The sequence below is a fragment of the Lotus japonicus genome, chromosome 1 (assembly GCF_012489685.1).
Source record: "Lotus japonicus ecotype B-129 chromosome 1, LjGifu_v1.2".
NCBI lineage: Eukaryota > Viridiplantae > Streptophyta > Magnoliopsida > Fabales > Fabaceae > Lotus > Lotus japonicus.
In genome coordinates this window covers 85928310-85942305 of record NC_080041.1, presented here as the reverse complement: position 1 = coordinate 85942305, position 13996 = coordinate 85928310, and the positions used below count along the sequence as shown (strand labels likewise).

Here is a 13996-nt window from a genome sequence, read left to right as displayed (position 1 = left end):
CACCAATGTGGGTGGGTAACTTTCCAAACTACTTGGCTTTTACAATGTTTTCTTGTTTTCAGTCAAGATCAATGAATGAGACTCTCGAGCTAAGCATCTTTCCTAGTTAATCCATACTGTAAGCTACTTTATCAAACTTGATTTGTAAACGATGTGGGACTCTCGAGCTCAGCTCACACAATATTTTCTATTTTCTACCTACACCGTAACAAGTTACCATTATTTTATGTAAACATGAATTGGTAAAGATTGGTGTCAATAAACGAAACCCATAGTAAGAAAAATAATAAACCAAAATACACTTAAGACTTGAATTGTAGGGTGCGCCAGGCCCATGCAATAGTGCAAGACAAGGGCGACACATGAAAACCCAAGTAGCAAGCTACTTTGTGGGCCCTCCCCTTAAAAAAAGTAATTTAATATCGTGTGGACCTATGGCCCACATATCAGATATTAAACTGATAAGAACAGATACTACACTTGATCTTAGCCAAAAGGCCGAGAAAGGTATGATTGTAACGTTTTCTTGGCTCCCTTTTTATAGCTTGTATTGAGAGGCTCTACGTTGAAGACTAGCGATGTGGGACTAATATTATCAAGGGTTCCAGTCAATCTTCCTTCAACTCTGTAGGTACTATCTCCAAGCATGACAAAACTAAACCTTAGCAAAACCGAATCTCCAAGCATGTTACTCGATTTAAACAGAAGTGGAAAAAGTGTTGTCATTTGAGGATTCATGGTCTGCATATCAACATTACTTATGATAAGTAGAGAGGTTTTTACTATTAAACCGTAGCTACCATTCTTCACAGATTACATGGGTTGGATGGCAAAATTAGGCAGCTGAGAAAGAAAATGTAGGATTGTTGGTGTGTGATAGATAGATTAGTCAGCATTGCATTGACAATAAGACATGGGCTTCTCAAATGATATGGTAAAACTATATAAGTGGAGCAATTAAGTTTGAGTATAACGCACTGGTGATTGAAGTGAAGTAGAGAGCTAAATCTAAATTAAGAATGTTGTAGTAGTGCAAACAGAACAACCAATTTAAGGAAGATGTCTTAACAAATTCACTATGATTTCACAAAGGCAGAGACTATTTGCGCCCCTTTTTTGCTAAGTCCGCCATCCCCAAACACGCGAAAAGACTAAAATACCCTTCAGTAATTTAAATTTAAAAAAAAAAAAAACTACCTTATCTCTACAAACCCTCCCCCTCTTTCAACCGTATACCATCTTCCTCTCCCACCCAATTTCAAAAGTTTCAACCCTCACAAAATCAAGTCTCTCAAACCCACAACCAAGTCAAGAAGAGGAAGAGAAAGGAGGACAACCAGTAAGAAGAAGAAGTAAGAAGAAGAAGTTGAAGTAGAAGAGGAAGAAGGAGACCAAGTCAAGAAGGAGTAACCCACAAAATACAACAACAACCCATAACCCACAAGAAGAACAACAATGTAAGTTATTTCTTACAAGTTTTCGAGGCTTAGGTTGTATTTCGTGTTAAATTTCAGTCCCTCGATTTGATCCTGCAATGGGAGGAGGTTTTGTGACTTTCCCGCACTCTAAACCGCGGACAGGTTTTATGGCTACCGCATGTTTAAGTGCGGTACGCCTGTCAAATCTTTTATACCTACCGCATGTTTAAGTGCGGTACGTCTGTCAAATCTTTTATACCTACCGCAAGTTTAAGTGCGGTTAGCCTGTCAAATCTTTTATACCTACCGCAAGTTTAAGTGCGGTTAGCCTGTCAATTTTTTTTTAATTCTCTCTGAATTTTCTCTGAATGTTTATAAATTATTTTTTATGTTAGCAAACTGTTGTTTATGTTAATAAACTGTTGTTTATGTTAATAAATTGTTGTGCATGAGTATTAATTTTTGTATTTTTAATTTTCAGGCCTCCTAGGAAAACTGCCCGTGTTGTTGGTCCTTCTACTGAACCTACTGCTCCACGGGATCGTAGCTCCACTCATGCTTCTAACCGCAAACGGTCAGAAGAGGCTAATAGAGGAAGGGGTAGAGGAAGGGGTCGAGGAAGGGGTAGGAATGCTGAACAAGAGCCTGCTGTACAGGATCAGCAGGATGATGAGATTATGGCTGATCAGCCGGATGATGACACTGAGGCGGAGGAGGAGACTAGTGGTGAGGAGGAGACTAGTGGTGAGGAGGAGGCTGAGGAGGATGTCGGTGCTGACCTCGAGGCGGAGTTTGATGAGGAGTCTGGTGATGAGGACGATGAGAACAGGTTGTGGTATGAGGGAGGTCCGTTTGACCTTTGCTTGTTGACTAAGTATGGCGAACATATAGCTCGTGACATATGGAGGTCATACAAGCGGCCAAATTATGAGACTAGAGGTGTGCTCAAGACCTATAATCATGGGAGGATGTGTCATCCTGTAGTCCATCATGCTCGGTACATAAGGGGTGCGGTGCATAATGCAGGTTTGCGGTGGGTGATGAAATGCACAAGCCCGAGTGTTGACCAGAGCATTATTTCTGCTTTTGTTGAGCGATGGCATCCTGAGACGTCATCTTTCCACTTACCCTGGGGGGAAATGACGATCACACTTGAAGATGTCTCAGTATTACTCCACTTGCCCGTAGAGGGTGAGTTCTTCTCCTTTGGTAACCCGACTAGGGAAGAGGCGGCTCCTGCGGTTGCTCAGTTACTTGATGTGGACATTGAGCTTGTGATGGAGGAGTTTGATGCTTGTAGGGGTCCATCTCTTCGCTTTAGCTTTCTCCAAGCTATTGTGGAGAAACACGTAGAGGCCAACAATGAAGTTCCTGCATGCCGAGCTTATATGCTGCGGTTGATTGGCATGACCCTTTTCTGTGACAAGAGCAACACATATATTGGTGCTGTGTATTTGTCTCTGTTTGAAGATGTTGAGAATGCATCAAGGTGGAATTGGGGAGCTGCCACTTTGGCTTACTTGTATGGTCAGCTCGGGGAGGCCAGTAGGAATGGTGCTAAGTCTGTTGCTGGTTATTTATCTCTTCTGCAGGTATTGTTATTTCTTTCTAATTATTGTTAAAACGTTTGTTGTTAAATAATTAGCATCATACTTTGGCATTTTCTCTTTTGCAGTCATGAGTGTTTGCCCACTTCCCCGGATCAGTGTTTGAGCGCAGGGACAACCCTGCCTACACACTAGACAGGCCTGTTGCACTAACTTGGGAGGCGCTTCGAGGGACTACTGAGGTTGCGCAGAAGAGGATGAACCTGGATACGTTTCCGGCCAGTTCTGTGATTTGGAGACCTTATGTAGAGCACTATGATCACTGGCCCTTCCCTCAGGTTGCCTTGTATAGGGGATTTATCAGGCATGCCGGGATGATATTCCCATACCTCCCAGATCGAGTCATCAGGCAGTTTGGCCGGATCCAGTATGTGCCAGATCCCCCACCATCGTCAGTTACGTGCCGGGAGTGTGATCGTCGATTTGCGCACTGGAATGATCACATTTGCCATCTGTCGGAAGAAGCTGCTTTCCCTTTTCAGACCACTGGCGAATACACTCCTTGGTATATCAAGGTCTCACACCCTTACATGGTCCCAGATGAGTACAAAGGCGACCGCTTCGCATTTCTAGAGGTACTGACACTTGTTTTTGCCATGTGGCTTACATTACGATTATGTGTATGCCTATGTGTATATTGACCTTATTTATTGTCATTTCAGAACCAGTTTGCGGAGCTTGCGTTGTACTCTGGCATTGCGGTTGATCCGACGACAGATGGATCGCCCCCGCCGGGTTCACCGATGTGGGATGTGGTGCACAATATGCATACCATCATCGAGGCTTACAGGGTGAAAATATAAACACCTCCGCAGTTATAACCACGGGAAATTGGTTCTATTAATGAGGCTTACAGTACCTCTTACAGATGCGTCATGACCTACCGCAGTTATAAGTGCGGACAGGATGAAAATAAAAACACCTCCGCAGTTATAACCACGGGAAATTGGTTCTATTAATGAGGCTTACAGTACCTCTTACAGATGCGTCATGACCTACCGCAGTTATAAGTGCGGACAGGATGAAAATAAAAACACCTCCGCAGTTATAACCACGGGAAATTGGTTCTATTAATGAGGCTTACAGTACCTCTTACAGATGCGTCATGACCTACCGCAGTTATAAGTGCGGACAGGATGAAAATTAATGACAGTTATAACAGAGGCATGCACAGACTGATTTCCTGACAGTTATAACAATCCAGAGGCATCACAAGCTTTTTAAGGAGACAGTTATAAAGTTCAAAGTAATCATCCGTTACACGCATATAAATTACAAGCAATTCGTTACAAAACAACTTAATGATCCAAAATAATTAATCATCACTAAGGTCAATAATATCATCACTACATCCTCCATTTTTTTGTTTCAGATAAGCCGCGTATTCTTCAATGCGCTCTTTGTAAGGCTCTTCCCATTTTCTTGCATCCGGGTGACAGTTGTATGCTCACAAGTGAGCTGTGGTCGGCATTGGATGGCCTTCACGAAGAGTAACCTACAAGCAAAGAAGAGTATAAGCATAAAAGTATAAGGTTTTACATATACGTATTATGAAAGATAAAGGATAAGGATTTACCCCAACGAAATGATCTTTATTGACAAGCACAATCGGCATGAATTTGTGTTCTTCCACTAGGTCCGCCTTTCCCTTTAACGGATAAAAAGTGTTGCATCCGGTATTAGCAATAGTCAACACTATGAACTTATATGTTGTGGAAATAAGGTAGGCCATATTTGGTATCATCATCCACTTGTCTTCACCTACGGGCTTAGTATCCTTAACTGTTAGAGCTAAACGCATTTGGTTAACCTCGCTGGCTCCAAACATGTTGATGTACATATTAGCATCCGAATCAATCTCCGTCAGAAGTTCCCTACGTATAAGTGGCCAATCGTCTTCTGCAAGACCCTTCAACGATGCAACACATCTATATCCACAGTGGCCATCTCCCTTTACATTTATAAAGTCAACAACGATCGTTTGGGCTTGTTAGTGGATCCCATTGGCCTACCCCTTGTTTTCTTCTTTGTTGGAGCGCACATAGAAGTCGTTTCTGGATAAGTAATCATTCTAAGGCTCTCAATGATCGACATTCTAACTCCGTGAGAAGACTCCTCGAACTTGGTTCGTAATTTATCAAATTCAGACTCAAAACTCAAACCCAATGTTGGATCCATGTCACGGTCCGAAGAATCCCAAGTCAATTTCCTCCAATGTGGATGAATTGCAAGTAATGGGACAGATTCAAACTTCATGAGCTCACAAGCACATGGTAGTCCATGGGTTCTCCTAAGTACACATTCACAGTATATACCACCAACCCCAATCATGCCAATTTGAGTCTTCTCTTTAACAATAATGTGCAATGCGGCTCTAGATACAAACCCGCGCAAATGCTTATAGAACGGGTCATTCAAAGAATGCTCTGTGACAAATATGCTGAGCTGGAAGGACTCCTTTATCTTGTCATGCTGCATGATAATAAGCTTGTTCATCGCAGTCCACGCAATGACCAAGTCACCCTTACTGTCGGACAATAGTTTCTTCAGCTTTGAGTGTGCCCCTTCAACTCTGCGCATGGTATAAACATGAAATAAAAAAAACAGAAAACATTTTGCCAAACATTTTACAGTTGAAGTAAAAAAAGTGAAGGATAGCAACAAATTACCTGTTTGTTGTCGTGCACCCCATGTGCATACAAGTATCAATCTCAAACTTCACAAACTTGCTTCTCAAAGGCAACCAGTTAGTCTCAATGTAAGTCCAGAGCTCACCGGTATTCGACATAGCACCCACAGCTTTATCATACTCAACCTCGTTGGCAGCATACATCAATCGATTCCATCTATCAGTAATGTCTTCACGTGTCTCAATGTCTTTCACAAGTTTCTTCATCTCGCCAGTTACACTCTTAAGTACATGAAACTGACATAGAAGACAGCGAGCTGCGGGAAAAACAGTTTCCAATGCTTCCATCAAAACTTGGTCTTTGTCTGTAACAAAGACCTTCGGCAGATTGTCCTCATTAATGATCAAGTCTTTTAATCTATTCACAGCCCAAACAACCTCATCCTTTTGCTCATTCTGCATGTACGCAAAAGCAATTGAGTATGTCAAATTTGTCGACGTAACCCCCACCATCTCAAGTAAAGGGATCCTGTACCTATTGGTCTTGTATGTACTATCCAGAATCACAACATGAGGAAACTCATTGAATAAGTGAATGGAATCAGGGTGTGCCCAAAACAAAGATCTGACCACATCAGTACCATCCTGCACCCTGGACCAATGTGCGTATTTGTGTTCTTCCAACAACTTCATCAAGTGTTGCATCTCGGTCAACGATCCCCTCTTCAACCTGTTGTATGCTTGCTTCTCATTGTAAATCTGTTTAATTCTAGTCAAGTTGGTTGGGTTGTGTTTCCTTATAGCAATCAAAATATCACTGGCCTTGACCCTTTCTTCAATCATTTCTCCCACCATCGCCTTTTCCTCTGGATTTAGACGGCCAACATATGAGTGACCCTGCAAAACCTCAGCAATGTCATGATTATGGATCCCACTATGCACAAGCACCGTCCACATTTTATCTTTATTACTACGCCTTGCCCTTAGCCTGAATGGACAATTACACTTCTTAGTTCCAGTCCGATTTCGCTTTAACACCGATGTGGATGGTTTATATTTGCCGCCACGCTCACATCCTAGTGTCATCACGGCCCTCCTTTTGTCAGATCCATAGTCCGACTTCTGAATAATAATAACATAGCCATGCTCTTTACCTACAGCTTTGGCCCAATTAACAAGATCTTTGGAGGATTCAAAAGCCTACAACATTTAAAAACTCAATTAAGTATACATCGCATGACCTACACATAGTGCCTAACTTGTTAAATTGAACAAAACTTACTTGGCTAGTGGTGAAAGCTTTTGTAAGATCCACAGAAGGCACAATCTCCATATTGGGCCTATTTACTTCCTCAGGTATCATTATGCTGCAATCAACAAAATAAGCTCAATCAATCTAAAAAACTTTGTTCTGTCCGCACTTTAATATGCGGCAGCACATATTTGCCTTCCGCAGTTTAACTGGCGGACCTATTATTCCAACATATCACTTTTCGCACGTATGTTAACGGGAAAATCAATTTTATTTAGATAGTAGCAGTACCAGAACTTAAGACGATTGAAATGACTAAGTTTTTTTGACTTCCGCTAACAAGTTAGCGGAAGGTATAAATTTAACACGTCCGCACGTATGTTAACGGGAGCGTGTAATTTGTTTCATTCCCGCAGTTTTAAGAGCGGGACTATCCAGTTACGTCAGAAAGTCGCGAAATCGCGATGGAAGCTAAAAAAAGCTGAAAAAAAGCTCGGAAAAAGGTAAAAACTTACATGGGTAAGCTTCTATTCTTGACTTGAGATCACCCAAAAGAGCTTGGGGGTGGAGGAGTGGAGGAGTGGAGGATTAAGAGGAGAGTGAGGAGGAGGGTGAGGAGGAAGAAGGAGATGGTGTGTGGGAAGTAAAAATTAAATATTACCTTTTTATGTTTTTTTTACTAAGAGCATTGTTGGAATTTTTAAAAAAGGAGATGGCGGACTTAGCAAAACATGGCGGCGCAAATAGTCTCAGCCTTTCACAAAACACATTGCATGTATGTGATGCTTTGTGAAATTCACTTTGACTATCATTCGTTTTGAAGCGATGTGGGACTCTCAAGCTGGTCTCCCTATTACATTTTTTTTAATGCTGCTCACTTAGTAAGGGATAAAACCCTAGTTTGAAATTGATAAAACCCAAGTTAAGTTCACCATAACCTTAAACCAAACGGACACTGTATATAATAGTTTGACTGAAGTAGTAGGTTAACTGGATAACAATCCCTGCAGGTAGGTACACTATATTAATTGCACAAATTAAAGAACATCATGTCGTATGCCTATTACAAATAACAAACCTTACTCTTATAACACATTTTTAGTGTGTCATTTTTTTATCTTTTTCTTTTATTCATGTCACATCACTCATTTTATTTCTCACTGTGCACTAGAAAAAAAAATTAACGTCGAAAGAAAAAAAACATTTACTAATTGATTGAAGGCTTGAAGCCTGCCTAGATACATGATCATGGAATTTCTGACGAGATTCAAGTCAATGAATGAAGTAACTAAATGATTGTGGTACTGAACATGAGAAACCTATAATCTGATTTATTTGTAGGGAGCTCCATTACGTTTGTGATTGGTATGAGAAATTGTGATGTATTGAAAATAAAATATTTGTTATCAGCAGTAAACATATATTCATAAAAAAAATAGTTCATATAATATAAACATTTATTATGAGTTATGTTAATAATTTTCAAAATTTACTTTCAAGATTCAATATTCCCTGCAGGGTTGCAAATGAAAAAAAACTGAGTTGGGATTCTTTTAAGATTGTTTAGTAGAAGTACTAATAATAATTACCCCCTCTTTACTAATAATTACCTCCTCTTTACTTTTTTTTTTTTTGAAATGTACCTTCTCTTTACTTAACCCTTCAAGGAAGGGGGTGTTTTATTTTTGAATGTTTTTAATACATTCACACAGATAATATCAAAATGCTTTAGAAAGTGCCGAAATTTAAATTTAAAATTAGAATTCACTGACAAACATGAAAAAATTGCTTGTGAAATGGTTGCTAGACCCAAGCCTTGTGTCATGTTTTATAGCGGGTAATGAAGGGCTGTATGTTGTTGAGTGGCGATGCGGGGCTCATATATCAACGAGCTCCTGCTCTTCTCTACAGTTATACTTGGCTTCATTTTCATTCAAATTTGTGTATCCTATGATTACCACGAATACATCAGAAGAAACTAAACATATTCATTATCTGGTAATCTTGAAACTACTTATAGCCGATGGGGTAAGTGCTGAATTACATGTATATATCTTTATGCAAATTACAAACCGCCAAATGAAAGAATATAGAGAGTTAGTTCATTCCTTTTCCAATTCAGATTGTGAGTTAACACCAATTAACACACTATAGTAAGCAATTACTAACTAGCTAATGAATACACACTATAGAGCTTTAAAATTCTTCTTGGAGGTGTTGTCTTGTTTTCAGTCAATATCCAATATGGGACTCTCGAGCTGAGCTCCCTGCTACATTCCTTCCTTTGTGGGACTCACTAGGTGTGGATAAGACATTGTTCCTATCCTGTATGCAACATTGTGAAAGCATATAAACAGAAATCAATGTAAAATAAGGAAGGTATCATAACACACCATATTGTAGCACAATTGTAGGGGGCATTTTCATAAAATTGGTATTTGGAAAATTCATAACTAGTATTGAGAGGCTCTACATTGAAGGCTAGCGATGTGGGACTCTTCGTAGTTTACATGGGTTTGATGGCAAAATTAGGCATCTGAGAAGAAAAAAATGAAGGATTCTTGGTATGTGATAGATAGATTAGTCAGCATTGCATTGACAAATAACATTGACATCTTAAATCATATGGTAAAACTATCTAAGTGTAGCATTAAAGATTGAGACTAACACACCAGTGATTGAAGTGAAGTAGACAGCTAAATCTAAATTAAGAATACTGTAGTGGTGAAAACAGAACAACCAATTTAAGAAAGATGTGTGTTAACAAATTTGACAGTTTTACGGACAACCAATTAGCTAGTTACTACTTATAAGATTTTTCTCCAGATAATAATCATCTCCTTTTCTTTTCTAGGAAGTCTAAAGTTTAGATCTCCGTAGTAAATTGTACAATCGATCATAATCTTCCAAAGTATAGACCTCATCCTTGTAACTCATGAAAATGAACAATTCCCCACGGACTGGTTTCTAAGGAATTTAATAACTACCCACAAGATTTCACAAAACACATTCCATGTATGTGATGCTTTGTGAAATTGACTATGAAATAGAACTGAGAATCCATGAGTGCACCAAGTCAGTGCAATAAAATAGGATCAAATTCGTTTTGAAGTGATGTGGGACTCTCAAGCTGGGCTCCCTATCACATTTTTTTTAAATGCTGCTCACTTAGCAGGGATGAAACCCGAGTTTGAAATGGACAGAACCCAACTTAAGTTCACCATAACCTTAAACCAAACTGACACTAAGTATAATAGTTTGACTGAAGTAGTAGGTTAACTGGCTAACATCCACTGCAGGTACACTATATTAATTGCGTAAATTAAAGAACAACATGTTGTATGACTATTAGAAATAACAAACCTTTACTCTTAAAACTCATTTTTACTCTGTCATTCTTCTAAAATTGTAGGGTATGCCAAGCAAAAGCACTTAGAGGCTACTGATGGAGGTGCAGTATACCAATGCACAAATATGCAATATAAACTAAACCTCTACCAGTGAGCCTTTAAGTACTCCCGCAGAAAAAACCCTTCCAAGTAGTCTGTAGTATAGCTCGAAGGTCTCCTGTTTTATAGTTGGCACATAAAAGTCTCTACGTTGTTAAGTTGCGATGTGGGACATATATATCAATGGAACCATGTTTTATCCTGCATCTCTAAACAAAACCTAATGAAACAAAATGGACAAGGGGTGGGTTATGTAAGAATTTCCCATGACCTTATAAGATTTTCTCCTCATAATAATCATCTGTTTATATCTTCGTAGTAAATTATACAATTGAACATTATCTTCCAAAGGAAAGACCTCATCATTGTAAAGGAAGGAGGCCTAACTCAACACAAAAGCTAGTTCAAGAGTTAAGGTTTGCACAACCATATATAAGCAATTGCTTGGCCACATCTCTAGCCAATGTGAGACTCTAACAATTCCCACAAGGTCATATACTCCCACAAGGTCACTTTGATTTCACAAAACATTCCATTTATGTAATGCTTTGTGAAATTGACTATCAAACATAAATGAGAATCCATGAATGCACCAAAACCTGTTTGTATTTCAGTTGGGTTCACTCAAACACCAACTCTACTCCATTCCCACTTTTAGGTTCAATGCCTACGAAAGCCAAATCCCACATTCCAATGCTGCTGAATGTCATTGTGGTGAGAAATCCAAACATGCACCAAGTCAGTGCAATAAACTAAGATCTTTTTTTTTTTTGAAAGAAGATCAAATTTTGTTTTGAAGAGATGTTGGACTATCAAGCTGGGCTCCTCATTACATTTTTTAGAAATGCTAACAACACTCTTTTTTTTTTTTTGAGCTCCCAGCGCCGACTTTCCACATTCCTCTGCTAGGGTGTATTTTCAGTGAGCAACATTTCCCCCCTTGGGGGCTCCTCCCCTTTGGGGGGGGGTCCTCCTCCTCTAGGGAGGCTTTCTTGCTTATTTAGTAGGTTTTTCTTCCCACAATAGGTGGGTTCTTCTCCACAATAGGTGGATCTCTTACCCAAATAAGTGGGTTTTTTTCCTAATTATGTTCAGGCCTCTTTCCTGATTTTGTTCAGGTCTTCTTCCCTTCCTTTGGTCACTTCTACCGCCGCCGTCTCTGCCTCGTCCACCTCGGCCGCCTCCGCCACCTTCACCTGCCACGGGAACCTTGAAGCAGATCCAGTGGTGTGACGTTGCCACCATCTCCTCATCGTAAGCATTACCGCATCCCGGACCATGAACGAATTCCAGATCTCAACCTTCATAACCCATTGTCCATCTCTTGCAAGGTGCTGATTCTAAAGGTGGAAGCTTTGGTTCTGCTCTGACTTGGAAAGGTAATACAAGGTTGGGTCATTTGCAGTTCTCTATGTGCTGCCTTTGTCATTTGATTCACCCCGTGTTGACACGCTATGCATCTCTCCTCGTCCGTTTTCTCGGTTTGAGCTCACACCGTCAGCGTGCTGTGTCCACACTGTCTCTGCTTCCCCTCAGCTTTCTGCTGTTGCATGTCTTGGATCTACAAAAGTCTTCTTTTCACCCCTTTTCTCAGAGCTGCATGATTGTCCCCCGTTAGTGCCGCTGAAGTCAAGTGTTGGGCTTCTTGAAAGCTGCATAGCTAGCAACTCCGGCAGAGTCGATGAGTTGTTCTAAGGGAGCGTTGCATAAAATTGAGGATATAAGTTTTTCGCTCTAAAGACAGTTAGTTTCTGTTAATTTGAGGTTTTAGAGGATTTTGTACGAGCCTTAGGATTTTACATCATGGTTCTTAGCTGGTTTGTTCAGCTCTTGTGTGTTTGGGTGTGCATACTTGATCTTCATTTGCTTATGTTTGTGTATTGCGGATCGCTCTTTGAGATTTAGTCTCACATGATGTAAGTGTCGTTTGGTAACCCTCGGGTTTTTATTCAAAACATCATTGACCAAAAACAAAAAAAAAACACTCTCTTTTGAACACTCTCTTTATGATTGGTTAAAATTCATGTGATCCCACTAAATTAGTGGGTCTCATTTCCAAAGTGGTGGGACCCACGTGTATTTTAACTAATCATAGAGAAAGTGTTTGAAAAAGTGTCCAAAAGACTCAAAATAGAGTGTTGCTGACATTTCTCTACATTTTTTATGCTGCTCACTTAGCAGGGATAAAACCAAGTATGATATTGATAAAACCCAAAGTTAAGTTCACCATAACCATAAACCAAACGGACACTAAGTATAATTGTTTGACTGAAGTAGTAGTAGGTTAACTTGCTAACAACCCATGCGAGTAGGTACACTAAATTAATTGTGTACCTAAATTAATTGCGCAAATTAAAGAACAACATGTTGTATGCTTATTAGAGCATCTCCAATGTTAGTTCTTATTTCTTAGTTCTTAGCACTATTCATGTGGGTCCGTATTGTCACATGTGCTTAAGCAACTCTCAAGCAATTTTGCTCCAATCATGAGTTCTTAGTTCTTATCACTATTCATTTGGTCTCACCAACCACATTATTTATACTTTTTATTTTCATAGAGTAAAAAATAAAACTCATAAAGTAATTTGGATGATAGAGAAATAATTAATATTTTAAGCTAAAAACTCAAAAAGTAAAACTCCTTATTCTTGAGTTCTTATTTTTAAGAACTAAGAGCTCCATGTTAGCATCTCCAATGGTAAAGTTCTTAATTCTTAACTCAAAAATAAGGACTAAAAACCTTGCATTGGAGATGCTCTTACAAATAAGAAACCTTACTCTTACACTTACAAATAAGAAACCTTACTCTTACAACTCATTTTTACCTTGTCTTTTATTCCTATCACATTACTCATGAGGATAAAAGGGTGAAGATTTTAATTCAAACATGTTAATCTTAACTAAAATTGTAGGGTATGCCAAGCAAGAGCATTTAAAACACACAGACATTGGATTCCATGGCAAAATACCCGATGTAGCAGGTAATGAAATCTCAGTCTGCATGCCTTAAATATTCCCGCACAAACACCAGACCCTTCCAAGTATATCTAATAGATTGAAGGTCTCATATTTTATAGCTGGTACATGAAAGTATTTCCGTTGTTAAGTGGCGATGTGGGACATATATATCAATGGAATCATGTTTTACCCTGCACCTTTGAACAGAACCTAATGAAACAAAATGGACAAGGGGTGGGTTATGTAAGAATTTCTCATCACCTTATTGCAAGAAATTTGCAACTACCTACAACACCCACATCATAAAACTAGACCTTTACCAAACCAAACTCAACTGTGAGACAAGGGCCACTGAAGTGGGAAGTCAAGGGCCAGCCTCAACACTCTCAATTTGTTCTTCCATGGCCCAAAGTCTAACCTCTTGCTGTAGCTCCATGGCCAATTCATAATGCATTGTTTTTTATTAGCTTAGAAGGAAAGGAATAGGGGAGGAACATGGAGAGATAGGAACCCTTATATCATGTATTGGTTTAATTCCTTGCTTGGTATTTGTACCAGATGTGTTGAAAAATTTGACAATTTTGCAGACAACCAATTAGCTAGCTACTACTTACAAGACTAGCACACGAAAATAATCATTTTCTTTTCTTTTCTATATATGAAAGCAAACTGTGTTGGATAAA

General features: G+C 39.4%; 3 protein-coding genes and 1 non-coding gene across 4 annotated transcripts; 2 read left to right on the top strand and 2 right to left on the bottom strand.

The window, feature by feature from the left end:
* Positions 1-316: 316 nt before the first annotated feature.
* LOC130734852 (U2 spliceosomal RNA) lies at positions 317-511 on the bottom strand. Its single transcript, XR_009018191.1, has one exon. It is a non-coding gene; the product is annotated as a U2 spliceosomal RNA (small nuclear RNA).
* Positions 512-987: 476 nt separating this feature from the next.
* LOC130726675 (protein MAIN-LIKE 1-like) lies at positions 988-3090 on the top strand. Its single transcript, XM_057577977.1, has 2 exons — positions 988-1457; positions 1900-3090. Coding segments are annotated over exons 1-2 (1143 nt in total). The 5' UTR covers positions 988-1455; the 3' UTR covers positions 3041-3090.
* Positions 3091-3222: 132 nt separating this feature from the next.
* On the top strand, positions 3223-3666 carry LOC130709735 (uncharacterized). Its single transcript, XM_057558969.1, has one exon. It carries the CDS (start codon positions 3223-3225, stop codon positions 3664-3666), a length of 444 nt encoding a protein of 147 aa, XP_057414952.1.
* A 2024-nt stretch (positions 3667-5690) lies between these two features.
* Positions 5691-11065, bottom strand: LOC130709719 (protein FAR1-RELATED SEQUENCE 5-like). Its single transcript, XM_057558968.1, has 3 exons — positions 10992-11065; positions 6937-7021; positions 5691-6854 (listed from the first exon to the last, which is right to left on the bottom strand). The coding sequence occupies exons 1-3, from the start codon at positions 11063-11065 to the stop codon at positions 5691-5693; spliced, it is 1323 nt and encodes a 440-aa protein (XP_057414951.1).
* Between the last annotated feature and the right edge of the window lie 2931 nt (positions 11066-13996).

What these genes read in the sequence shown, in the direction of transcription:
- LOC130709735 (XM_057558969.1), top strand. Translation starts at nt 3,223, where the DNA reads ATGAACCTGGATACGTTTCCGGCCAGTTCTGTGATTTGGAGACCTTAT.
- LOC130709719 (XM_057558968.1), bottom strand. Translation starts at nt 11,065, where the DNA reads ATGACATTCAGCAGCATTGGAATGTGGGATTTGGCTTTCGTAGGCATT. An exon ending in AAAAGTGGGAATGGAGTAGA is followed by an intron (nt 7,022 to 10,991) that starts GTTGGTGTTTGA and finishes TGTTGATTGCAG; the next exon opens with CATAATGATACCTGAGGAAG. An exon ending in AAGCTTTCACCACTAGCCAA is followed by an intron (nt 6,855 to 6,936) that starts GTAAGTTTTGTT and finishes TAAATGTTGTAG; the next exon opens with GCTTTTGAATCCTCCAAAGA.